Source organism: Miscanthus floridulus, chromosome 8 (assembly GCF_019320115.1).
Source record: "Miscanthus floridulus cultivar M001 chromosome 8, ASM1932011v1, whole genome shotgun sequence".
NCBI lineage: Eukaryota > Viridiplantae > Streptophyta > Magnoliopsida > Poales > Poaceae > Miscanthus > Miscanthus floridulus.
The window spans coordinates 175,916,380-175,943,392 of NC_089587.1; the positions used below are offsets into that span (position 1 = coordinate 175,916,380).

At 45.5% G+C, this 27,013-nt stretch overlaps 3 protein-coding genes across 5 annotated transcripts; all 3 read right to left on the minus strand.

Moving 5' to 3' along the window:
* Positions 1 to 3,662: 3,662 nt before the first annotated feature.
* LOC136477580 (expansin-B3-like) lies at positions 3,663 to 6,738 on the minus strand. 3 transcript variants are annotated; one of them, XM_066475783.1, is made up of 5 exons: positions 6,376 to 6,738; positions 5,013 to 5,116; positions 4,817 to 4,926; positions 4,480 to 4,664; positions 3,663 to 4,323 (listed from the first exon to the last, which is right to left on the minus strand). In XM_066475783.1, the coding sequence occupies exons 3-5, from the start codon at positions 4,877 to 4,879 to the stop codon at positions 3,831 to 3,833; spliced, it is 741 nt and encodes a 246-aa protein (XP_066331880.1). In that variant the 5' UTR covers positions 4,880 to 4,926; positions 5,013 to 5,116; positions 6,376 to 6,738; the 3' UTR covers positions 3,663 to 3,830. The 3 variants fall into 3 exon arrangements, with proteins under 3 accessions (XP_066331880.1, XP_066331878.1, XP_066331879.1); XM_066475781.1 differs by having other exon boundaries at positions 5,013 to 5,264; positions 6,376 to 6,509; XM_066475782.1 differs by lacking the exon at positions 5,013 to 5,116 and having other exon boundaries at positions 6,376 to 6,494.
* A 3,190-nt stretch (positions 6,739 to 9,928) lies between these two features.
* Positions 9,929 to 12,734, minus strand: LOC136477581 (2-hydroxy-palmitic acid dioxygenase MPO1-like). The gene is made up of 4 exons (XM_066475784.1): positions 12,337 to 12,734; positions 10,550 to 10,612; positions 10,390 to 10,461; positions 9,929 to 10,298 (listed from the first exon to the last, which is right to left on the minus strand). Exons 1-4 carry the CDS (start codon positions 12,658 to 12,660, stop codon positions 10,182 to 10,184), a joined length of 576 nt encoding a protein of 191 aa, XP_066331881.1. The 5' UTR covers positions 12,661 to 12,734; the 3' UTR covers positions 9,929 to 10,181.
* A 10,745-nt stretch (positions 12,735 to 23,479) lies between these two features.
* On the minus strand, positions 23,480 to 24,126 carry LOC136474085 (uncharacterized). The gene has a single exon (XM_066471699.1). It carries the CDS (start codon positions 24,017 to 24,019, stop codon positions 23,663 to 23,665), a length of 357 nt encoding a protein of 118 aa, XP_066327796.1. The 5' UTR covers positions 24,020 to 24,126; the 3' UTR covers positions 23,480 to 23,662.
* Positions 24,127 to 27,013: the final 2,887 nt, after the last annotated feature.

Consider the following 27,013-nt stretch of genomic DNA (forward strand, 5'->3'; position numbering starts at 1 on the left):
CAGCAAATGAAGCTTCATCAGAAGTATCGAGCACAAAGTAGGAGATATCTGTTATTGTGCACTTCAGATTCATGTACCAGCTATTCGAAAAATATAGTATTAACAGTCAGGGACCGCCTAGAGCCATAGGCCGAAACAATGAGGTTATTCAGCAAATCAGCAATGCTAGAGTATATGGTCTTGTTTTTGTTGACTACCGGACTGGACTGCCCTGGTATTTCTTGAGATATCTCAGTGCCAAACTTGTTAAAATATAAATTAGATCATCCACCTTTCTCTATCAACTTAACATTTTGGTTGAACTAGTTGGTGCATATGCAACTCAATGTAATTTCAGAACAAGAGGTTTCAAGTTAATCTTGGTAGATGCAATTAAATTAAATAATTGCAACTGACTCCTATTTCCATAATCGAGAGAGCCTGCACGTGCGGGAGGTGTTATAAGGTGAATTACCCACTCCCATATTTTTCTGCCAGTTTGAACTTTTAGGCTGAACCGCTGGATGCATTCAACTCAATAAAGACTAGGCTTCTGATAACTAGTCAAACTTTCACTACGACTGCGTTCGATTTCACTCTCTTAACCAAGTTACTGCCTATAAGGGCAACTCTAGTGTTAGAGCGAACCGTCCAGTCCACGCCAGCCGAACAGAAATCTGGTTTGATTGCTCTAGTGCTTGATTCGGTTAGTGGGACCTAGTCCAGTGCAGTCTTTCTTATCCGCTTTTCCCATTCTTCTTCTTCTCACAATGACACGAACCTAGCACACTTCAGATAAGGTGTTTTTATTCTCAAGAGTCAAACCGAGTTTGAAGGTCGATTCCACGCCAAGCGTTCGACCGCTATAGCCTGTATGGTTCGATTGCTGAGCGCAATGGAGCTGCTCCAAGGACACCCGCGACGGGTGCTACCTCTAAGTTTTTTTTCTTCATATTTTAATGGAAGAAAGAGAAAAACTAACTCGATCATGAGATAGGCTTATATACACATTTTAAGAACATGTGGGGTCTAATCATAGTATAAGCCATTGCTAAAAGCTAACACTATTAAAGATATTCACTTAGAGCTAGTAACTAACTCTTGCTGTTGCGGGTGTCCTAAGTCATCCGGTCTGTTCGCTGATTAGTTTCTGGGCTGATAAGTCCGATTGATGTTAGTTTATTGTGAGAAGAAAACACTGTTAGTTGGCTAATAAGTCCTGACTGAAACCAACAAACGGATCGACTCATTCTTCTGTAGGCACGCAGTCAGCTGCAGTATTGGCGGGTGGGCTGTAGCCTGCCCCGTTGCAGAGCAACAAGAGGGTAAGAGTGTAAGACTACCAAAACCAAGCTAAAATCCTGCTGGATTCATTTTATATATTGTTTGTAAACAGTAAAAATGCTATTGTATTGGCTTGTGCGCGGTTCATATAGCTATGTCCAACTTTTGAATTTAATGCTATATATAGGCAATCCATATAGACACATTAATTGCATATGGACAGGGGCAGAGCCACCAACTGAATATAGGGGAGCAATGGACAAGTGGAGTAGAATCAATAAACCATAGTTTTAGTCACATATAATAGTATATATCTTTCATAAATCTCAACCAAAAGAAAATTTACATATCTATTGTCTGAAATTGGAAAGGGTAATTTAGATAGTGATCGTTGATTAGATAAGAGAACACCACTAGATGATCAGGGATTACCTGCTCATAAAGTGAAGATAAGCGAATTAATCATTAGAAGGCAGGCACATCGGCGATGTCAATTTGGCTAGCGGCTGCAGCGCAGCGCAGCAAGGCAAGGCTAATTGTATGATTGAACTGTATTAAAAATTTCATACTCATTCGATCATATATAACTTAGTTATAGATTTATTCATATTTAACAAGCATAAACCTAAATAAAATAAATAACTTAAGTTATACATGATCCAATGAGTATGAAATTTTTACTACAGTTTAAGCATACAATAATTAGTTCACCATAAAAATTTCATCATAATTGGACCATAGAAGCTACAGTTATGAATTATTCCATTTAATTACATAAAAACATATATCTAAAGCCACAGCTAAAATTTTGTACTAAAGCATACCATATTATATGTTCACTGTATAGGTCTACTCACGTGAAGTTCAACAAAATTGGATTTTTTAATTTTATGATTTTTCTGTGATTTACTATGATTTTTCAAGATTCGGCTGAAAAAAATAAAATAAAAACAAAATCGCCTTCAAAACCGCTTATAACCGGGCCAGGGAGGTAAGATGAACGGTTTTAAAAGTTGAGGGAGGTGTTTTGCCCGGTTTTGGAGTTTGGGAGAGAAAAGCGGACTTTCGCAAAAGTTGAGGGGGTAATATGGACTTTTTTCCAACAAGTGTTGCGGCGCGCGGCAAGCACCAGAGGGCTTGGACGGGACAAATGGGATGGATATGGATTCGGCCCAACCCTGACAAGTTTTGTCTATAGTTTCCAGACACAGGTGGCAGATAATAACCGCATGAGGTTTCTTAAAAATAAAAGAGTGAAATACATTATCGTCCCTTTAACTTGTGGGCATGTGCCAGTCCGGTCCACGAACTTGTAAACGTGAAAAATAGGGTCCCTCAACTTGTCAAGTTGTTCACCGCAGGTCCATTTCCCATCCGGCGCGGCCTCCAGGTGACGTGGCAGCGCTAGCGTGGCGGACGAAGCACGTGAGCCGCACGTTTCAATGTAGGCCCCACACATTCAGGGTCGCCCCTACCTCCCGCTCTGCACAGGACGAACGCCGTCGCCGGCAGCGCTTGGACCACGCCTGGCCGCGCCCTTCTCCCACGTCCCCTGCACGACCGAGCACACCGCGCGGACCCTTTCTACGCGCCGCAGGCTCCTCGCCCCGAGCCGCTCGTCCCGCAGCGATGAGTTAGAGATCCGCCATTGTCGGCATGGAGCCGAGCTCCTTGACCAGCCTTTCCTCTCCTCCCGCGGTCTCTCTCTCCCTCTAAAATGGTGCCCAGAGTGTCGCGTGAGCACTCCGCACTCACTCCGCTTCTCCCCGTGCTCCCTCTCTCGCTCTACAAGCGCCACCGCCGCCGTCGATCTCCTCCTCTGCCGCTTTCCAGCAGACGCGAGCTTGTCGATGAGCTTCAGGGCGTGCTAAGGCACCCTCCAGTGCTCCCGCGCTCTTCCTCTCCCTCTCTGCGCGTCACTCTGGCTCGCTGGAGCTGCGCCGCCACGGCCGAGCCGCCTCGCCGCACGTACCGCCACCTCCGGACGTCCTCCGCCGCGGGAAATGTCCTAGGCGAGTTCGCCTCATCGCACTCTACACCCCCGTGTAACCCGCACAGGCGCTAGCGCTCCATAGCGCCACCCCGCCGAGCTCGCCGTTGGCGGCCATGGGCGCCGCCGCTTCTCGCGCCTCCTGGTCCACCAAACAATGTGGACGCAGCACCACCCCACCACGTTCGGTATTGAAACGTGCGGCTCACTTGCTTCGTCCGCCACGCTGACGCTGCCACGTCGCCTGGAGGCCGTGCCGGATAGGAAATGGACCTGCGGTAAACAACTTGACAAGTTGACAAGTTCAGGGGCCATTTTTCGCGTTTGTAAGTTCATGGACCGCACTGGCACAGGCAGGGCCGCCAGTGTATTTCACTCAAAATAAAAAGATAATAACCGCAGAGGAATCAACGAAATTCATAGGAAAATTATTTGGGTTCAAAAGTTTTTCGAAAAGATGAAACACTGGACCGACGACGCCTCCGGCAGACATCCCAGTCGTCAAATCTCTGAAGACACACAACACCACCTACAGCGTAGGACACCCGACATGTCACCTCTCAAGTGCTAATTAAAACTAAGGCACCTCAATCCCATGCAAATGATACAATACCAAACAGATCAAGCCAATGATGCCCGTAATTTCCGTGTGCAGTCCAGCAGCAGAGCTAATGACCAGTCCAACAGCAGAGCCAATAGCCTGTCCAGCAGCAGAGCCAATAGCCTGTCCAGCAGCAGAGCCAAAAGCCTCATACTGGATGTTGGAGCGGTAGTAGGTGTTGGGCGCCCAGTTCGCCGGGATGACCTGGTAAGCCACTAGCGTCTCGCCGGACTCGTCGGTGATGCGCAGCGAGAAGGGCCCCTGCAGCTGGCGCTTGGAGTCCATCCTCCAGATGGATCCCCACGACTCCCGCATTGGCGTCCACCACCCGGAGTTGGCCTCCATGATGTCCACCTGGACCACATCGCCATCGCCGTCTTCGAACTCGACAAGCACTGCTAAGTAGTTGGGGTTTGAGCCGTGCTCGATGTGGAAGGTCACCGTCTGCCCGGGGTAGATGCAGGGCACCCTACAGGAACATGTCATGTTATGCTTCATTTGGACTAGGCTTGTCCATAGGCATACAAAAAAGCCAAATTGTGAAGTGGAAGTATGATTCTGTTGGTGTAGGGCCTTCAGATTGCTTGCCATGTAGTTTATGAAACGAGCAGTGCATGTTACGGACCTCCTGAACTGGATGTCGATGATGCCGGCGTGGCGGAGCTCGTTGTTGCGGCCGGGCTGTGCCATGGCACCAAACGCCGTGCCGCTGAGGTCAAAGTGGTACTTGGCGACTGGGTAGTAGTTCATGTCGGTGATCATCACAGTCTCCGGGTTGCCAGAGCACGCGGGGTGGTTGACGCATCGTATCTGAAAAAGGTCAGCAACAAATGAAAGGAGTTAGTCATCTAGTTTTCTGTCTCTGTTTCCATTTTCGCGAGGACAGCCAACAGCACAAACGAACTTCTTGATATCCTAGAAATAGTATCTCTGACCAAGTAATGTACGACCAAGTAATGTACCTGGTAGCACGAGCCACAGCCCTTGCCATCCTTGAACAGGGGCTGGTTGCCACACGATGTCATGGCCGAGAAAGGAGGCAGGTTCACATTCTTGAACCCACAAGCGCCACCTGCATGCACAAAAGCTTACAGATCGTCCAACAACAATGCACGCCATATACGATCTGGCACCATGCACCAACATTCATGTACATACCATTGTCGTAGGGGCCAGCGCCGGTTGGCGCACCATACCAAGTGGCCTTGGCAGCCACCCAGTAGGGGTCCGCGGTGATGTGAGAGGCATTAAAGTTGACGATCCTAGTGCATGAGCCATACGAGACAAGAAGGAAGAAGATCAGTGCACCAAGCGCAACCAGCTTGGACTGGGCAGACATGAAGCTCTGTGTTTCGATGGTCAGCGAGAAGCACCTTGCCAGGATATTCTTTGGTAGGGGGTCACATGGCTCTGGAGCAAACCATGGAAGGAATGGAGGCATCAGGTCAGTGGCGTTTATATAGGATTTGAAGCTAGGGTGGTTCAATAAGTGGATTTTTTTAATATCTCAAATGTAAATTGTCAACTTACAATACAAGCACAAAAGCTTGTGTTACAAACATCTTCAAATCCACAATTAGGTATAAAATTTGCCTCCAGAAAATCTCACACTTACAATATAGTTCAAATAAGACAACTATTCTATTTCTTTTGATGCTGGGCTTATCTTTCTAACAGCCTTAAAAGTCTCCATTATACCATCTTCATTCACAATGAAGAAAACATCATTACAAATTACTAGTTATTTGCGAATTTACAAATTTACATTCCTACCGCCGGCTACTGATGTGCATTCCTAGTTTCTCACAACAATGCGCAATGCGCTACCAATGTGCCACTACAATCCTACGTTCCTAGCTTCCTATGATGGCTACCAGTGTGCAAGACTGCAAGCTACCAAAACAAGTACAATCTTACTGGCTAGCTCGTTTGTTGCTAGTACTGGGCAGACATGAATCTCTGTGTTTCGATGGTCAGCGAGAAGCACCTTGCCAGGACATTCTTTGGTAGTGGGTCACATGGCTCTGGAGCAAACCATGTAAGGAATGGAGGCATCAGGTCAGTGGCGCTAGGGTGGTCCGATAATTCAAATTTTTTTATATCTCAAATGTAAATTGTTAACTTAGAATACAAGTACACAAGCTTGTCTTACAAACATCTCAAATCCACAATTAAATATAAAATTTGCCTCCAAAAAAGCTCATAAACTTAGGATAGTTCAAATAAGACAACAATACTATTCTCGATGTTGGGCATATGCTTCCTAACAGCCACAAAAGTCTCCATTATATCATCTTCATTCACACTGAAGAAAACATCTTTACAAATTACTAATTGCTTGCGAATTTTACAAATTTGCATTCCTACCACATAGCTACCAATGTGCGTTCCTAGTTTCTCACAGCAATGTGCAATGTGCTAGCACAATCCTACGTTCCTAGTTTCCAACCATGCCTACCAGTGCGCAAGGCTGCTGCAAGATACCAAAACATGTTACAAAGAAGTGAGATTAGTGAACTACCTCGCTGCTTGCCTGCCGGCTTGCTGCTGGGGTTGGCTGCTTCGCCGCCGCTCCTCAGCTCCTGCTCCACTCCAGTGCGGCGGTACGCCAGGTGGCCGCCGCAAGCCGCGCCGGCGAGCCAGCCAACCGCTGGATCTCCTCCCAGCCTCCCTTTTGCCAGGCGCCGGGTCGCTCCTCCTCCCGTCCGCCCTCCCTAGCTTCCCCTCCGTGGAGGCGTCGCCGGATGCTCGGATCCGGCGGGGGCTGGCCACCGCGCGCCGCAAATTAGGCCGTGCTAAATATGGAGGAGTACGGACCTCAGGTTTTCTTGCTGAAGATGGTTTGAGGATGGTCTTTTTCCTACTCAGCAGCACGGGCCAGAGTGAATTGCGGAGTGAGATGGGCTAACACATGGGCTAGAGTACACGCTTTCTTGCGCATGTTTGATACGAATTGGGTGCGCTACTAACATACCTCATCAACAGCAACAAGAAAAAAGAGACATTCCTCGCAACTCAATTTCTTAAACAAACAAGAGATATTTTCCTGTATGATCTAAAAAAAAGTGTCTTCCTTTGATGGCCCTTTCTCTTTTGAACTTACCTGTGAGGCCTAAATGATTTTTTTTCTTATATGACCTTCCGTCAAGTCCGTTAGTGTGCGCCATCAATTTGACCGCTGTTAAATACGTGAAATGACTAGAATGCCCCTCCTGCTTACTTCCCCTTTCTCTGTTTCTCCCGCATTGGCCCCGGACGTGGTTGGGAAAAAAAAGTCGTCACGACTAGGGATGAAAACGGATCGGATACGAACGGATATCACAGATATTACATTTGTTTTCATAATTTTGGTCGGACTCGGATTCGAATACGGATAGTGTCGGCCATGTCGGATAGGATACGATTCGATGTCGACATCATAAATATACTATTTGAATATTTAGATACGGATACGGTATCGGATGTTGAATATTCGTACTAAGATACAGACAGATCTGAACCCCTCTAAACGGATTCGGTCTCAAATACGGTCGGAAAATATCCGTACCGTTTTCATCCCAGTCATGACCGTGCACACGAGGAGCGTTCGTCAACCCTGGAGGTGGCTGAGCTCAGTTTTGTGTATAAGCACGCGTGTACTAGCATACACACAAGACCGTACATGCTGTTCCATTGTTCATGGTGGTGAGCTTGGCAATAGCCATCTGCAGCCAGGCCGTTGATGCGCTCTCTCGACCGAGGACGAAGAAGGCGAGGACCGGCAGCGTCACCAGGCTGCCGACGATCAAAACCCGGCACCACATCTTCTCGTCCCTCCCCGGCGGCCGCCGTCGCCGCCGGATCGTCCAGCTGCTTTCGCACGCCTCCAGCGCCACTCGTCATCTCCATCTTGGCTACCTCTGTACTGTACGCGTGTGCATGATGGCCGATCGGTCTGCCTAGCCTAGGCTTTAATGGACATGCGGCCGCCTGCTACGAGGTACGAGCTGGAGTTAGGACTTCTCGTTCGTCGTGGACTCGTCACTCGTGGTTGCACGAACATGGGAGATTAGCTCGTGCGGTTGAGTTTTGTGCCTCCTGTACTTCATTTGCGTGGCAAACCAAAACTAGCTCCAGGTAAATTCACGTACTCCCACTGTTCCAAATCCAAAACAAATTAAACTCGGTATTTTTTTTTCGCCAGGAGTAAAATAGTCATTTTACCTCACACTTAACACTTAACACCGATTTTCGTTTTCGGACCATACAGGTAGATGCATTTTTTTAGAAGGCCATACAAGTAAATATCTCAGAGATATTCTTCGCAACTCAATTTCTTAAAGAAACAAGGGTCCTAGCAAGACAATCACACCAGTACGTATATATATACATATATACATTATGAGTGAAATACACTGGCGGCCCTTTAACTTGTCGGCATGTGTCAGTCCGGTCCATGAACTTGCAAACGCGGAAAATAAGCCCCTGAACTTGTCAAGTTATTCACCACAGGTCCATTTCCCATCCGGTGTGGCCTCCAGGCGACGTGGCAGCGCCAGCGTGGCGGACGAAGCACGTGAGCCGCACGTTTCAATAACGAAGATGCTGCCTAGCGCGCGAGCAGACCACCAGCGCGACGACGTGCGAGGGCGGCGGCGCAGACGTGCATCGCGGCGGCGCGTGGCGGGCATGGTCGGCGCGAGCGGGCGCTGCCGAGCGAGACGGGCGTGGCCGGCACGGCCGAGCGAAGCGGGCGCAGGTAGTCGAGCGCGGCGCCCCTAGAAACCGACGCTGCGGGAGCCGGCGGAGCTGCTGCTACTGATGCGGCGCAACAGCTTTCGGCACGCCACGGCGGCTGCGAACCGGGCGAGCTCCCTGACGGGGAGGATGCACGGCGCGATGCGCGTCATGTTGGAGGCGAAGGCTCGGACGGCGACATTGGGGAGCGACTTGCTGAGGCTGATGCCGACGAGGCTGTCGCCGACCTTGCGCTGCACGATGGCCGAGTGCGCGTCGGCGGCGGCGACGACGGTGGTGCGCTCCACGACGCGGAGCTCCATCTTGGCGCGCCCGCGGAGCGCCGGGTCGGTGGTGAGCAGCACGGCCGAGTCGCCGCAGCGGAAGAGGCAGTGGCCCAGCATCTGGCACCGAGCGTGCTCGTCTGAGCAGCGCCCGTCCCCAGGCCAGAGCAGGCGCTCGCCTTCTCCTGCGGAGCACGCCAGCCAGCGGCCGAGCGCTCGCCAGGCTCCGAGCGGCAAGGAGGCCCGCCCGTCGCTCCAGGTCTTTGAAACCGATTTGTCTCTGTGCCGTGCTTCGTTCTCCCTCTCTTTTCTCTTGTTTCCGATCGGCTGTCACCGGACGGTGCTGTGTTCACCGCTCTCTCCCAGGCGGTGCACCGTCCTGCTCCAGGCGGTGCCCTTTGAGAGCTGTTCGGTGCCCTCTGTTTCTTGTGATCGATCGATCTCTCTCTCTCTGTTCGTGTTTTATCCTCTGTGTTCCAGCGCTGGGAGTCGGACTCAGGTCCCATAGTTCGATGCCCAGGCAGAGGAGTCCGGCTACTGGTTTTCCGTTTGCTGCTCGTCGCGATTCTTACATACCAGCATCAAGCACATCAGCTCTGTGCGCTCGTCCAGCGCCGAGCAGAGCTCGTCGTGAGCCAAGGTGAATATGTCCTTAATTTTGATTGGTAAAAAAGTTAGCTTCTTGAATCTGTCGCCGGGGACCTCGCCCGGAGAACCATGCACACGCGGTCCCGGTCCCAGAGGATGATGCTGGGCCGCTGCCTCTTCCGCTGCGGCGGCTCGGCCGTGCTGCTCACCACCGACCCCGCGCTCCGCGGGCGCGCCAAGATGCACGTATCGGTCCCCGCCATGCGCCGCCGCGATGCACGTCTGCGCCGCCACCCTCGCGCGCCGTCGCGCTGGAGGTTTGCTCGCACGCTGGGCAGCATCTTCGTTATTGAAACGTGCGGCTCACGTGCTTCGTCTGCCACGCTGGTGCTGCCACGTCGCCTGGAGGCCGCGCCGGATAGGAAATTGACCTGTGGTGAACAACTTGACAAGTTCAAGGGCCCATTTTCAGCGTTTGCAAGTTCGTGGACCGGACTGGCACAGGCCGACAAGTTAAAGGACCGCCAGTGTATTTTACTCATACATTATTATTTACCTCGGTTTATCACCAGTATGATATATAGAAAAATACTAGCGGACAACATAGTACACGTCATCTTATACAACATATACAGTATCGGTGTTCAGTAACCATCCTTGAGATAGATTCATCCAATCCAGCAGGTTCATCTCGAGCAGGAAGACCTCAACAGTTCAGAGCCGTTAATTCACACATATCTCATGAGGACTTCTTTGATTTCTTGTCCTCCCATTCCTTCCGAGCTTCCTCAATCAACTTGCTCACCTTGTCGTGGAAGCCAGGATATGGTTCGTACCCGCCAAATGTGTGAAGAATCTGAAACAAACAAGATTGTCATGAGTGGTCATGTTATCCATCCAGCGAAGCAGCAGTGTTGCCAACAAACCACGGCAATGCAAAAGTTTACCTCTAGCAGCACAAAGAATGGTGCCATCAGGAAAGCCTGGACAAGATTGTCAAAGAGAGCAGGCGCTCGCTTCTGCATGGACAATAAGATTTACATGTAAGTAATCCATGGGCGTGACTACAAACTAGTGCCAAAGATGAATAGAATGATGGAGACTTACCTCGAAAACTCCATGACCAATGAATTGCATAGTCCAACAGACCAACTGAGCCACCAATACAACCTTTAATAAAAAATGTATATAAGAGTTAATGATTGAGCCATATAGACCAAAGAAGCACCTTGCAACTAGTTCACACTGAAAATATGGAATACAGGCAACAAGAGTTTCTATAGTTATTTCATCTTTTAGCTCTAGGCATTTAAGAACAAAGCAAACAGTGCCAGCTTTTCATATTCAAGGTACAATGCTGTCAGATTTATAAGTTCTGTTGTTACGAAAGAGGGCCAGTGTGTAAGTAAGTCACCTGCATGGTCTAACTTCTGAAATATGCAAGTTATATCGACTTATTAGTTTAAAGGAGCTATCAACTTGTGGGAAGCAGACTCAAGAATTAGTTTATTCAAACACCGTTTAGCACAGATGTGTTAAATGCCTTCTTATTGATACATGTAAGCTACTAAACACAGGCAATTAGTTTGATTGTAGCATCATTAGTGATCACTAATGGTGCAGAATTAGAGCGGAAGAAGCGAAGTGCAATGTGCCTTTTTGTGGTTACAACAAGCTTAAACGCTTAATAGAAGGATTGTCATATAAAAAAAGCAGATATTTACAAGTCTGGCAATTTTGTACTGTATGGCAATCTATAGATGGTCCCCTCTCAGAACCAAATATTTCTTTGCTACAGTACAGAGTATGAAAAATTAAGCCCTTTGTCTGCTGAAGGTATGCCAGTTGAAGAGCCAAGTAACAGATAGTTTCATATTTTGGGTTGAATTTTTTGAAGGACAACAGTAAACTAAAAATAAATTATCCAGTATGTAAATTTTGTTCTATTTCACAACAAATACATATTATCTGTCCAGACCTCTGCACATCAGCAAAAGAACCCATGCTATGCCAGTAACTTGAAGTTAGCATTGGGAGATGGCCACAACCCTTTTGACAAATGGGAAAGCAGGTTTCTAGAGCTCATCAGTTAGGATGCTATCAAATCTAGTTAGCACCCAGCAAATAATCCTCGCACCCTTAATTCTTCTCTAATAAAGAAAAGAGTTGCACACAACACGATCAACTTATTTATGAGTATATTCAATTATGCTCGTAGACTACTATCAAACAGCAAAGCAGAGCAGATCAATATTGACCATCATATTGCCATACATGTCATCTGCGTGCCATTCATTTGATCATTACTTCAGTCACAAACAAAACTAAAACATCGATGCTCCATTAGCATATTGGGTAAACTTGGTCAACAAAAGAGGGCAGTTTTTGAAATGAAATTACCAATATGCTATATCTAGCACTAAATGAACTAAGAAAATACATACAGAAGAGCTAGATCACAATTGCACAGTAAAAAAAAACTCATCGAGAAACTCTGAGAAATCAAGCTCTTTCAGTTTCTCAGTATTAACGACCTCAAAGGAACTAAAGGGGAAAACTGGATAAAACTTCACATGTAAATCCCTCAATAAAAATTAAACTGTATAGACTAAAATTTGTCAAACTGTACTTACGGGGCGACTACAAGTACATAACCACCTAGGCATCACCGAATGTACTAAGGATGAAGCTCATCTGAAATTTTGCTATCTTCGATTAATCAGACGAATTTTGCTATCTTCTCTAAATCAGATGGACTAACAATTTCCCCCCTGGATACCAAAATCAAGGCACCGGTACTCGAGGAATGATACTAACTGTAGCTGATTATAGAAATCCAAGCACACAAGACATGATATAGGACGAGCTAAAGGGCGTCGCTTTTCCCCCCTTACCTTCCATCCAACGGAGAAACCGAGGCGGGCAGCGAGGGCGCCGCTGGCGGCCCAGCAGAGGTAGCAGAGGAGGGCGGCGAGCGCGCCCGCGCGGCGGTCGAGGAGGAAGTAGTAGGCCGCGTAGACCGCGGCGCCGATGCCGGCGGCGTGCGCGGAGGGGGCGGTGAGGTGGAGGAGTTTGAGCGCCGTGAGGAAGATGGGCCAGACGAAGAGCTCGTGGATGCCCACGTTGACGGGGTTGCTGTGGTAGGCGCCGTAGAAGGCGTAGTGCCCCTCTAGGTCCAGGAGGCCGCCGCCGCCGCCGCCGCCGCGAGGCTTCGCCATGGCTCTCCCCCGTTGGTTGCTTGCTCTCAGTATCAGGTCGCTTTGTTGGGTGAATTCTTTGTTTCTTTTTTCATTCTTTCCAGCGGGCTGGAGGGAAAGGGATACACCAGCAAGGCCTGATGTGTTTTATATTTACGTTTGATTTTTTTTTTACAACAATTGACGTTTGATTTTTTTTACAACAGTAACATTTATTATATTATAGCATTAAAGCACAATACAACATTGTAGAAAGACAACCCCAGAATACATAGCAAGGTAGTAAAAGAGGACAGCTAAACTACACTGATCGACTTCTGTCCTCTAGGATAAAAGCCGTAGGTAGGATATAGTTTCACCGGGCTTAAAGAAAATAGTTCCACAACTGTTAATGTCAAATCTGAGAACCAGCATAGATGGTTGGTGATCAACTCGAATACCAATAGCTATTTTTCCATATCTACAGGTATACTCAACAGCAAATCGATGAAAATCATGGACTTGCTCTGCGTACCCAGCACATCATCCAAAAAGAAGGACACGTAGAAACACGATGCTTGAGACTTTGACGGCACGTGGCTCTGTTGTGGGACCAAGGAAGACACCGTACGCTCGTTCATGTGCAACGCGTAGCACAGGAGGGCCCCGAAGCTCACAAGGTGGGTCCCACGATGCACAGAACCACCGCTGAAGGGGATTCCGAGCGCACCGGCCGAGCTAGGACATCCTCCCTTCGCCGGCCGGACCGCCGTAGCCTTGCTGCTTGGCGTTTGATTTTGGAGGAATTCCCGAGCCATTAAAAAAGATTATAATTTTTTGTGAGTCACTAAAAAAATTTAGTGGGCTTTAGTGCAACTGTTCTAACTTTTTTTTTACCCTTCATGCCACTGCCGTTAGATTGGGCTATAACGGTGTCAAATTGCAAGTGTGAAAAGTCAAAAATATCCATATGTCTAAATATGCCATTAATTTTTTTTAGTATCTTAACGACTTCAAATGGAAAAAAAAACTCAAAACTATAAAGTTGTAGATCTTGTCGAGATCTATAATTTTCATATAAAAATTATCTTCATTTAATACCACAAAAAAGATATGATTTTTCTAAGATATATTAATAATATCAAATCATATATTTTTTTGTCCAAATTAAATAAAGATAATTTTATATAAAAATTATATATCTCGACGAGATCTACAACTTTCTAGTTTTGAGTTTTTTCATTTGAAGTCGTTAAGATGCTCAAAAAAATTAATGGCATATTTAGACTAAGAGTATTTTTAACTTTTCACCCATACAGTTTGACACCATTAGAGCCTAATCTAACGGTAGTGATATGGAGGGTAAAAAAATAGAGCAGTAGCGGACTCTAACGGCAGTGGCACGGAGGGCAAAAAAAATTAGAGCAGTGACGTTGAAGTCCGTCGAACTTTTTCAGTGACTCACAAGGAATTACAATCTTTTATAATGGCTCACAAAGAATTCATCCTTGGGTGGGTTTGGGCATTTTTTAACAACAATTTTAATATATAATGTCAAAGCACGGTACACCAGTGCGAGAAAAGAATTTCCAAATTATAGAGCACAGTCAGATAAAAGCTATTGCTGATCTCCTTCCAGAGACATAGGTTATGCTTCTGTCGGGGGCGCGAGGCTCGTCAGGGCCACAGGGCCCATGAGAAGTGGCCACAACCGAAACATTGAGGGTCCTCGTTCTCACACTTTGATAGCACAATCGACGTTCCCCTCGACTGTATGATCAGCCTGTGTCTTTAGGATAAGTAGTCTTGAGTTGTAAATAGGATGGATGTTTCATGTAACAGAACCGACCAATTATACGAAATTAAGTAAGAAAATCATCCGCCAGCGCAGACGATTTAGCAAACTTAAGCCCGTATAACCCGGTAGTCCGTGAAATCACGAAGGATTTCAAACCAACTTCCATTCCAGCCAAGATCGTAATAAGTTTAGCGGTCACCATCACATATTACATAAAAGTTTGCATCTCAGATACATCAGAGTTTAAACATAGTTATTACAAAACGAGTTCGAATGAAAGTAGCGGAAGCCATTTGTTCAAACCACACACACTCACACGGAGTTCAAATATAGTGCCAGCTAATGATCATCTCCAACAAAAGCATCAGACGAGACGTAAGGAATGACCCTGCCCATGGTCCAAAGCATCACCCATCGCAGGATAAAGGCAGTTGATACAGTAGCCGTAATACATCTGTCCATCTGCAACAAGTGGGAATAAAACCCTGAGTACGAGAAGGTACTCAGCTAGACTTACCCGACATAACCGAAAATAAGTGACACCAAGGATTATGAAGGGCTTTATAGTAGGGTAGCTGACTCATTTGCAAAAAGAAGCATTTTTAGCAATTCAATAACATTTCCAAAAGCATTATGGTCAAGTTAATTGTTATTAACCTGTCGACTAGATTTGCACCTATACTAGAGCAAACATATGATTAAGCCAATAATGATAACCAATGATCATTAACAACTTCCATATTGTCATATTCATTATAACTGTCCAAGTGTTCCATCAACATTACTACGATGAAGTAACTCAAGTCAAGTGCTCACTATCCAGGAGCGATGGCGATTCGAATCGATTCCTAACTAGCTGGTGATTTATTCCTTACACAAACCTCACTCACTCGCTAAAGTGAGATATTGATCACCGAGTCAACTATCCAAGAATCTCGAGTTTGCCAGGAACCACATGTACCCGGGGGCCGACCGACTGCACTTTGGTCTTATCATCTCGCCCCTGTGTCCTACCACACCTGCTCCGGCACAGTGCGCTGCGGGCAATCTACTCGGCCCGAATAATCTCCCAGCTTTGCGGTCGGAAGGTACTTTATCCGGCCAGCTAAATGTAAGGCATGCGTTCAACATGACTCGAGGCCCAACAACGGTCGGTCCTTAATCGACACAGACGGAAAGCACTACAGTTCAAAACTCTGTAAGTCTCCGTCCGGTCTCAACTTCATTTAACACTTAGTTATACCATGACTTCATAGTCATCCAAGCAGATCCAGGTAACCACCTATAGCTCGCAGGTGACAGGAAATCACCCGACTTCTACCGGTCTAAGCCAGCTAAGCATTGACTCGACTGCGGATACCAAGGTAACAAGGATATAGTATAACAAAGGTAAACAATGTATAATGCAGCAACGGTTGCAAACAATTCCTGAACGTAATGCATTAATTAAAGTAAAGCATTGAATTAATAATTGCAAACCGGGAGAAAATGCTTCGGGGCTTGCCTCTCTCGAAGGAGCTCGGGCGGTGATCGGGGCACTCCAGAAGTTCCTCAACGTCCTCCTCGTCGGCTTCGGGCACTTCCTGCGGCTGCACCTCGAGCTGCTCCTCGGGCTCCTCGGGTATGACGACTGGGTTCTCGGTTTGCGATCCTATATGATGCAATGTGCGTAAGTGCTTATGCAATCGGTGCATCGAATGAGATGAATACAATGGATATGCTTGAATGCAAGGTAGTCAACATCATCCAAGGACATATACTACAAGCACATGTCATCTACTGCATTCTCTTCTACTACTAATATGCTAAGTCAACACATCTTATTAAATGCTTCAAAGATACACCAAAGCTTCACTAATTTCTTAATCACACATAAAGCAACACTTGATTAAACCCTAACTAATAATAGGTTTGAATAGTAACATCTATTTTTCTTGCTTAGAAAAATCTTAGAAAATTACCATAGTACAGTACTACCCTAAGTAGTCTACCATCAGATTTTCATGGTATTTGAATGAGTGGATTATCCTACACAAAAATAACAAGCTATGGCATGATTATGAACATGAAAATATTTTGTACTGTGAAAAGTGTCAAACAACAGAGGAAATATTTTTCCTATGTTCTACACAACAAATAACCACTGTACAAAAATTATCACATGCATGTTTTATACAATCTTTGCTCTCTAGCAAAAATAACAAAAATCAGCCATTAAAGGTACTTGAACTACACCTCATAATTTTTCTACAGTACATGCATGACACATATTTTTTCTAGGAAGCACATTACATAAGAAGATTAACAAACTTGGAAATCCTATTTTTCTGAAACCTATAGGTTTTTCTACACATTTTTTAAGTTATCAGCAATATCAAGGATTAAATAAAGCTCTACAGAAAAGTATCTTAAAAATGACATGCAAAAATTTTCTCATGTAGATCTGGTGACAAAGAACCTAGCAAAATTTATTTTAACATATTTGGAGCAAATTTGAGTATACAAACATTTTCCAAATCATTTCTCTTTTCAAATAATAAAGAAAACTAAAAATGAAAACTTCCAATTGCTACTGGGCCGGCCCGTGGAAACCATCTGGCCCACGGCCACACTTGGCCCGCTCAGACCGAGCGAAGGGGGTGCGGCGGCCTGGCTCGGGGCTTCGGGCCACGGCCACTTGCCCCAGCTCGGCCGAGGCGAAGGGCCATGCCGGCGTCGAGACGTCACGGCGGCACGGCTCGGCCAGCGGGCCGGTGGCCATTGCCGGCCGGGTCAGGGCAAGCGGGCGAGTGCATGGGGTTTGCAAGGAGGTGGCGAATGCGAGCAGGTAACTAGGAAGGGTGGAGGAGGGGAGGAAGGATGCCTTCCACGGCGGCCGAGCACGGCGGCGCCATGGCCGACGGCGGCGAAGCGCGAAGAATGCGCTACCTTGGCTCAAAAGACGTCACAACCGCGAGCATCAGGTGCCGGAGAGCGAGGCGGAGCTAGGTGCGCTGGATTGCTGGCCGTGGTGGAGCACCGGCGGGGCTGCGGTGGCGCTCGGTGGCGAGCTTACTGCGCGCGGGAGCTGAGGCTGCTGCGGCTGGCTGAGTGGGGAGGCGAGCGGAGTGGAGAGCGCAGCGCTGCTCGGTAGGTGTAGGCGGGCGCGTGGGAGCGGACGCAGGCCATGACTGCCGCGCGGCGAGCGTCGCCGGCGCATGGCCGCCACGCGGCGGTCACGTTCTAACGCGGTTGGGACGCGGCGCAGCGCGGTCGGCAGGCCAGACGCGCGCGGGGCTGGGCTGGGCCGAGGCGAAGCGCGCGGCGCTGCGGGAGGCGGGCGCGGGAGGTTCGCTGGGCCGGCTTCGGCCGTGGGCCGAGAAACGAGGCGGCGGCCCGTGAAAGGAGAAAAGCCTTTTTCAAATTATATTTTCAATAAATTTTTAAATACTAGCTTTCAAATATCATTTTGAGCAAGAAAATGACATCTTTTGGAAATGTACCAAAAATGAAAGTTGCTTAGACTTTAATTTTCTACAACTTTGCTTTTATGACCAAAGTCCAATTCTTGATAGATTTTGAATTATAAAATTAAAGTCAATTTTAACTCAAAACCCTAATTTTGGAGAATTATTTTTAAAGCAAAATTTGGCAATAATTTGAATACAAACTTTGCTCCAAATATTGTGCTAAATAACTCTAGATGATTTACAATCATTGCCAAACAAGTTCTACTAACCTAGCAATCATAATTAGGGCAAAACAACCCTAAACAAGTGTATGCAACATTTACGTTTCACAAGCATGTTTCGTATGTTTCGAAGCAGGTTTCAGTTATTATTTACATGATTAGGTATGTATGATTATGATGCTTGATGATGCATGATATGCATGATTTGCAGTGCCTAAATACTGACATAACACCGGGGTGTTACATTTCACCGGACTCAAAAAAAAAAGATCCACAAACACAAATACCAAATCTGAGGACCTGCATTAACTAACGTTGGCGATCAACCTGAACACTGATAGCTACTTTACCGCTTCCATATCTACGGTACAACATAATAGCAGAACTATGCGGATTGGAAAGATCTTCAGCCTGTTCGTTTGACTGGGCTGGATCGTTGCTGGATCGTGAAGAAGTACTGCTGACTGGTTTGGTGTGAGAGAAAAATATTGTTCCGGCTGAAAATTTACGATCGTTTACGAGGCAATAAGCCCAGCCGATCAGACTGTTTGTGCATGCAGTACACGCCATCCATAATAAGGGCCCGTTTGGCCAGACTCCCGCTGGCTCGAGCTTCTTCAGCTACCGTACTCGATGAACCATGAGAGAGAAGCGGATTCGATGAACAGTAGTGCTACAGCTCTTTATAGCCGAATACTTGTTGAAAAATATCATTTGAAAATATAAGCGATAATTCAGAAGAATTCCTAGATTTTGAATTCACGCTCCCAAAGAGTGCAGCCGTGCTACATGCTTTTGTTATGTTGTGATGTGTGCTTTTAGGTTTCCACAATGATCGTCATAGATTGATGATTGTTGCAGCCGGTTAATTAAGTCCTTAGTTTCTTGATGCGGTTTACTAAGTTTTTTGTCTAATTCCTCAAACATGGGGCGTATAGTACTCCATGTCGAATGTTTGTACGTACGCCACAAATTTGAAGCCAAATAGACGACTAGTCTATTAAATAAATTCTAATTCCTCTAAAATAAAAGGATCTAAACAGCCCCTAAGAGAAGAAGACATGGTTTACTAAGTTGTAGCAACAATTTGATATTCTAGTATTACGGTCAATTTGTGGACTAAACGTTCTAGAGTGATGCAAAGGCCCAATGTTCACAAGAAGTAAATAAAAACTTCATTGTAAAAAATAAAGTCACCTTTTATATATAGAGCTATATCGCAAAATGATAAATAGTCACACGTCGTTCTAGAGTGCGATGTCAACTTTGTCAGGCGCTAGCGTCACTTGACGAGGAAGAAAAGAAAACGCTATTTTCAGCATGTTAGCTTGTTGGTTTCAGCCAGGGCTTATCAGTCAGCCAATAGTGTTTTCCTCTTACAACAAACCAGCACCAACTAGACTTATCAGCCCAGAAACCAGCCAGCGAACATGCTCTTTATTTAGTCACACGTCGTAGCTAGAGCGATGCAAGACCAGATAGTGTTCGGTCAACTCTGGGGGCGTGTTTTTACGAGGAAGAAAATAAAAGGCCAAACACTTGACTTTGTCTCGCATGGCTACAGTGCCAGATGCAAGTTTCAACTTAGTCAAGCATTGCCATGATTTTCGTTTTTTATCTGAGGCCCCCTGCTGCTTGTGTTCTTTCGGGGAAAACGTACATACTCCATCGACCATCACGAGTTAAGCAGTAAGCACCGGTGTGCTTATTGTTCGAACTTAAACAGGGATTCTGTCAACGACGAAGAAGGCAGACACGGTAGCAACAACAGCAGTTTGGCGTGAAATTAATTTATTACTATGTCGATATAAACAGACTAGGTAGAGTTTGGGCAGCGACTGTTTTTTAGAGGCTAGCAACTGTTTGGGTCACGCGAAATGCGTGCACGCGACTGCCGTCATGCTTGGGAGCTCTGCAATTGAATCTGTTTCGTGTCTTAGGGCTTGTTCGGCGGAACGATTCCCAGCCAGAATGGTTAGCTAATTTATATAAGCTTGATGATTAAAGCTGGAATGGTTCATATGCTCATTCCGGGCGAACGAGCCCTTACCCTAGCGTATCCCATTGTACCGTGGGTCCGTCATAGAGCAGGGAGTGAGTGATAGTTTGTCGTCCGGCGTTGGCGTGCAGATGCCTGGACCGCACACCGCACACCGCACACCGCACACCGCACACATGCAATTCATGCGACACAAGCGTCGAATAATGCATGTATTGTTCGGTCAACTTTGGTAGGTTTTTCTTCTTCCTTTTGCAAAGCTAGTAAGGCCTGGTTTAGATTGCAAGTTTTTTCACTCTCTCTCTATCACATCAAATCTTTGGACATATGCATGGAGTATTAAATGTAGATAAAAAAAATAACTAATTACATAGTTTGATTGTAAATTACGAGACGAATCTTTTGAGCCTAATTAGGCCATGATTGAACAATAATTGTCAAATACAAACGAAAGTGCTACAGTGCCAAATACTTATTCCTAACCTCAATCTAAACCAGACCTAAGCCAATATCTAGGGTGGCAGAAAAATTAACAAGTGAAGAAATATTGCACAGGTCTATAGTCCATAGATCACTACCGGGTCTAAATCTGACATCTTGCCGACATCACTAGCCCTTGTTTAGATTGTAAGTTTTTTCACTCTCTCCATCACATCAAATCTTTGGACACATGCATGGAGTATTAAATATAGATAAAAAAATAACTAATTGCATAGTTTGATTGTAAATTACGAGACGAATCTTTTGAGCCTAATTAAGCCATAATTGGACAATAATTGTCAAATACAAACAAAAGTGCTACCGTGTCAAATACTGATTCCTAACATTAATCTAAACAAGGCCCTACTGGAATTTGATCCGACAGTGAGTAGCAGTCGACAGGGATAGGGTTGTCAGCTCAGGTACCTGGTAGTGATTAGAACATTTCACTGTTGATTCAAGACTAGACCCAACTGTGATAATATTAGGATCACTGGTGGGTCCCCGACAGGGATAGCATGATGGTCATTGCCGGATTAGTTTCTTCAGCCGGTAGTGTCGACCTTTATTTTTTCAGGTTATTATCTAACATTTTACATTTTACATTATTAATGTGTCACGTATTCACATATATCTCACTGCCATCACACATATCTTACAAGATTCGATAATGAATACATCATAATTAGAAAATATACCTTTAGAGGGTGCCCACGTCACACCCTCGCGGCTTGATTATAGTCTAAAGACCTTTTTCATAGTACCCCTACGTGGTCAAAATACCCTCACCACACACTTCATAGCCACACTAGACTAATCTCAACCATATACCATATCCCAGAGGCACGAAGTGCCTTTCCAATCATAACCAAGTCATATCCACATCCATCACCATCTCATCCACAAAAGAGATAACGCGAACATTTGTGACTCGGTAGTGGTAGTGCCCAGACGTCTGGACGGACGACCACGTCTGCACCCCGTTCCTACGCCTGCACACCGCGTACTGCCGATCCCACGTGGCGTCTGTGCCCCACCTGGCCCCACGTGGCGTCTATGCCCCACCCGACCCCACACGGCGTTTGCGCCCCCGCCCGACCCCACACCGTGTCTGCGCCCGCCCAACCCCTCGCTCCCCCTCATGCGGCTGTAGCAGGCGGTTCACATTGCAACATGTGCAACACACGATCTACCTTTGAAACATCCAGATGCAGCACTAGCAACATAAGTCTGAAGATAGATGAAACACTTGAAACATGCGTCTGAAACACTCGCGTTGGTGAAGAGCACTGCGGCGGTGTGGTCGCGCTGGAGCATGCCGCGACAGTGTGGACACGAAGGTGGGCTCATGAGCGGATATGGTTGGAGGCGAGTGGACGAGTGCCTATGCAAGTGAAGAGTGTTGGGCTGTTGGGCTGGTGTCGTGGCCGGACGGACAGACGTCCTTAGCACAACATTACCGTTTGTGACTTCAGATTATTTTTCCTTGGATTTTCATTCCAAAAGAGCATGACACAAGAAAGAGGGAATGCAAAATCACACGAATTTCAACACAATAAGGACATGTAGTACATCCTGAATCCGGCTACAAGGCCATGGCTAACCACCTCTTTTCATCCTACCATTAAAAGTTGAAGAACTAGATGTAGGGACGAAAATGAATTGGATCATAGTGGATAATGCCTCTCCCATATCTTAATATGCTTCGGATTTGGATCGGAGAAGATAATACACGGATGTTGATGCGAATACAAATTTTTTCGGATGTTGAAAATGGTACAGAGATGAAGCGGAATCAGATTGGATACAAATTTAAATATTCGAGTAATATGTGCATACGTGCAGAATTATACGCTTGTCAAGAACTGTCAAGTAGTAGACAATAGTCTTGCATTACAGTCTATGTTGTGATTATCGCACCAACAAAATTAATATTTTATGGTGTGTCCATGCTCTAATGATAAATTATAAACCAATAAGTAATAACTGCCAGCAAGTTTTCAATGAAAAAGTTAGAACATAAAAGCAACATATCACCAGATATGAGTTCTCATCTAACAAGCTTTCTCTAAATCCTTAATTCCTCTTCCAGCTTTTAGTCTCGGGAGAAAAATTATCGAATATCCTATTTTAACCATCGAATAATTCACATAAAATTTGCGGATAATCCATATCCTCAAATTTCGCCGATTCCATCTTCAAGTTCCTCACGCTTTTCCCCGCCTCTTAACTTGTACAGTTGTACTTGATGTCCTACTTGACATGGCAATCCTGTCTAGAGTTGTACAAGTAAATTTGGAATTGAGATACCTTCTAAAATCATCAGCGCTTTAGCTCCTCCTTCTAGAAAAGCCAAAACGTCTTGGAAAATATTGAGTATATTATTTTCCCGTTCAGGCAACAGGCTCGACGGAGGAAGTACCTGCTCCGAAGCCCAACAGGACTCGCCAGCCCAATAGTGCTTCGTCGGCCCAGCGTGGATCCATTGAGTTGCTGCGGGATAACTGTCCTGAATCTCAAAGTAACTGAATGCTCTGTTCTCAGAGTTCAGTCCCCAACTCCCCTGCTTCCTTTCGTTCGCTGCTGCTGCTGCTTCCCAACGCTACTGTAACAAAGATATGCATTTTGTTCTTCGCTTTAATTATGAACTAGTGGGGCCAATTTAAGTTGTTTGGGTGCTTTAGGTCCTAGTAGCATATAAAGATACAAAGGTACGACCGTAACTACAAGATTACAACCTACCGTACCGTTAATTAGATACAAATAGTCTTATAAATAGTGCAAATGCAGCTGTAGGCCGCACGCCGCAGTCTATGTGAAGCGTTTTTTCACACCGTGGTATATTCAGATCCAATGGTCCTTTCTTTAGTGATGGACACTGTAATTAGCTGAACAACAGGCAACAGACTGAAAGAAAACCGTGCAATCCATTCATATTCCTGAAAAGAGTTGCCAGATTACATATACTTTTTTTTTTTAAACGAATCCAGTCATCCAGATTACATACATTCAGGCTGATTTGTCAACTGAGGCCCTATTTCGAAGTGAATATATCACATGCATATCCAGAGTCTCAAGGCAGCTACAAGTACTTGCATCATTGCGACTTCTCCTCGATCATATAGCCTGCCACCTTGCCCCGAGTAGTGGGGCGACAGGGCTCTGCCGGCGGCACGGCAGCGGCGGTGGAAGGCCACGAGGAGCTGGAGCTGCTCGCCTGCGCTGCGCCTGCGCGGTAGAGGAGGAAGCAGTAGGCGACGCAGAGCGCCCCGCAGACGGCAGCGGCGTGCGGGAACGGGGCGATCAGGTGGAGGAGCAGAGCGGCCACGAGGAAGACGGGCCAGAAGACGATCCCGTAGGTGGCCACGCCGACGCGGTCGCTCTGGTGATAGTCGCCGTAGAAGAAGAGCACGTCGTGCCTCTCCAGGTCGAGGAGCCGGCCGCGAGGCGCCATGGCTTGATACCTTAGAGTGATCCCTTTGCTTGCCGCCTTGCCAGCCTCGAGGTCGATGGACTGTGCTAGCTACTGCTGTTGGCACATGCACTTGCACTTGCAGTGGACCGGAGATGTCTCTGCCTTTTAATAGGACGCACGGCAGCAAGAAATGATAATATAGTCAAACCACGTGCTCAACCTGTTCAAAGCACGAGGCTAGCTTATAGGAGTACTGGCCATTGCGATCCCATCCATCCATGTGTCGTCTTCACCCGTGGAAGTGGGAACAAAATGCGTCGCCGCAAAAGAACAAAACGTGGAAGAAATTGCATTTCACGTGGAAGAAAAGATAGTGTAAAGTACTGTCATCAGATTCCGACGATCTAAAGGACTAGACATGTGTACTTGAAAAGGAAAAGTGCTGGCCTTTCGTTTACGACCCTAGAAAGCCAAGTTCTTATTGTTGGGATAAAAAAAGGTCAAAAAATGCACAATTAATCCCACGTTTTATGATAAATCATAAAAAGAATATCTAAACAGCAGAATTAACAATCGCATGCACAATAGACACATCAATTTACGTGATAAACCTCCTCAAGGTGAGGAGTAAAATTCACGAGACCAACCGGTCCACTCTAAGCTTCCACTATAATCAACAATGGGTACAATAAGTCTTCTCTAGAGCATCTAGAGGATTACACCAGCAGCAACACATTCATCAAGTTACAAATTTGGCATCAACTACGACCATAATCAGTTCATATATCTCATAAACTACAATTTCACTGTGCATGAATTTTGGTAGGCATGTGTTGACGGTTAATATTGATGATTATAAACCATCAATTTACCTTTAATTCGTTCTCAAAATTAATCACCAACATAGGTTAGCGATTTAAATTAACTATTTCCATGAGTTTTCATGATTTTATAATTACAGATGAATTCATTCAGAAAAATAAGATAAAGCAGGCCATATTATTACAAGGAATCAGATCCAATCGCGACGAAACCAACTCTACTAGGCCCAAAACCATTCTTCATGGGCCAGAGACGAAGTTACACGTGGACGAGGGCCATGGTGGGGTCGCCCGACCCCACTTGTAGGCCGGTCGACCCCCCTGGACCCACCTGTCGGCGCTGCGGTTTCTCCACCGACTTTGAGGATTAATCTCCACTCTTTATTAAAATCGGTTTGATAATGGTGGTCGTGAGAATTAGTGAGGATCGATGACATGACGGTCACTTGCCCGCTACTCCATCCTCCCTATAAAAGGACTCCAGACCCCCTCCTGGAAGGCATCCCTGATTTATTTAGAGATCCAATTCAGAAGAAGAGAGTAGAACTCTAGATATCATTAGTTCTAGTATAGTTAGCCTAAGTAAGATTCAAGTAGATTAGTGTCATTGCTTGGGATTCCAGATTTGTCTCTGGAAGACTTGGTAAAGTTAATGTATCCTTTATCTATACATATATATAAAGAGCGTGCAACCGCTCAACTTCCGTCGCTCTCACAGATCACTGTTACTGGCACAGGCAACGTGAGATGGTTTTCGTGATGAACAGTAACAAGGTTCTGCGAACAGTAACGTTTTTATGAACAGTAACGGGTTACTATGAACAGTCCTGACCCATTAAGGAACAGTACACTTTTCTTTTTTTTACGCCGCAATACAAATCTTTTTTCCCCACTATTACCTGCGCAAAGCGCGGGGTCACCTGCTAGTTTCTTATTATGACTTTGATTTTAATTTATATTGTGTTTCTTTTTATTGTGTTCTTAGTTTATTTCAAGTACATACATGGTATAGTTTTAGTTACCTTTGAGTTTATATATGAGTTCATAGAGCGCTCAATTCAGTACTCGAGTGAGCTGAGTAGCCAAACTCTGTGTAAGCATGCTGCGACATAGTTTTGCCTGTGGATACTACTTATTCTGAGACTTGGTAGATCAATGTGTGTGACATTTTCTCATTGATTCTCTGTAGTCCAAGCTCAGCATGTAGGTTTAGTAGGACTGTAGTCATTAATTGAGTAGTTATATTATTATATCTCTCTTTAATGATGTCCCTTATATATAAATAAGAAGTTGATTATTATGTGTATATTATTTTGACTTAGTAATTAGAAATAACTTAGGAATCTTTATTAGTTTGACTATACAATATTTTACGAGTATCTCTCTCTCTCTCAATTGTTATATATCATTGAATATCTTAAACTTACCCCTTATAAGAGTACGTGTTTAAGTTAATGATTTTATCATAAATAAATATTTATCAATACCATCCGTGTCATCCTTCCTCCTAGTGGTAAAATATAAATAACAATACCTGGATTACTCTGATGAAATGCTACAATGGTATATCTGAGCTCTTGCAGAATTCTTAATTTCTTACTTACACTATAAAATACCAACAAGCATTTCTAGTGCCGTTGCCAAGGAGGAATAAAAGGCAATGGAAGAATTGATAAATATTATTTGTTGATAAATCATAACTAAGCACCACTGCTCTGGCAGGCTTACCCTTGTCTTTTTTTGTTTTCTTTATCTTATACCGGGTATTGCAACATTGATTCTATTGAAAATCATCAAATCAATCAAGAAGACACTCAACACCAATTTATAAAGACATGGCTAATAAGACTCTCCGTGAATTTTCTGCTCGGAGTGTCACAAATATTCGCATTGGACTGATGCTCTAAATTGGAGAAGATACTTCATTCGAACTTAAGCCATCTCTCATCAATATGGTGCAAGTTAATCCATTTTCTGGAAAGGCACATGAAGTGCTCATCTCCAACACTTTCTGGAGATCTGTAGCACATTCACCATCAAGGACGTCGCTCAAGATATCATACTTCTTCGCCTTTTTCCATTCACATTATTAGGAAAGGCGAAACAATGGTTCTATGCCAACAAAGATAACATCGAGACATGGGCGAAGTGCTCCAATGCTATTAACAGAGGCGTGAACAGAGCCAATCATCTTAAGATGCCCACCTCTAGA

Bases quoted from the DNA above. Each gene is read 5' to 3' on its own strand.
- LOC136474085 (XM_066471699.1), bottom strand. From the start codon at position 24,019: ATGGCGCCTCGCGGCCGGCTCCTCGACCTGGAGAGGCACGACGTGCTC.
- LOC136477581 (XM_066475784.1), bottom strand. From the start codon at position 12,660: ATGGCGAAGCCTCGCGGCGGCGGCGGCGGCGGCGGCCTCCTGGACCTA. The intron at 10,613-12,336 runs GTAAGGGGGGAA...TTTTTATTAAAG, and splicing joins GTTTCTCCGTTGGATGGAAG to GTTGTATTGGTGGCTCAGTT. The intron at 10,462-10,549 runs GTAAGTCTCCAT...TTGTCCATGCAG, and splicing joins TTGGTCATGGAGTTTTCGAG to AAGCGAGCGCCTGCTCTCTT.
- LOC136477580 (XM_066475781.1), bottom strand. From the start codon at position 5,193: ATGTCTGCCCAGTCCAAGCTGGTTGCGCTTGGTGCACTGATCTTCTTC. The intron at 4,927-5,012 runs GTATGTACATGA...TTGTGCATGCAG, and splicing joins CGCTGGCCCCTACGACAATG to GTGGCGCTTGTGGGTTCAAG. The intron at 4,665-4,816 runs GTACATTACTTG...GACCTTTTTCAG, and splicing joins GCTGTGGCTCGTGCTACCAG to ATACGATGCGTCAACCACCC.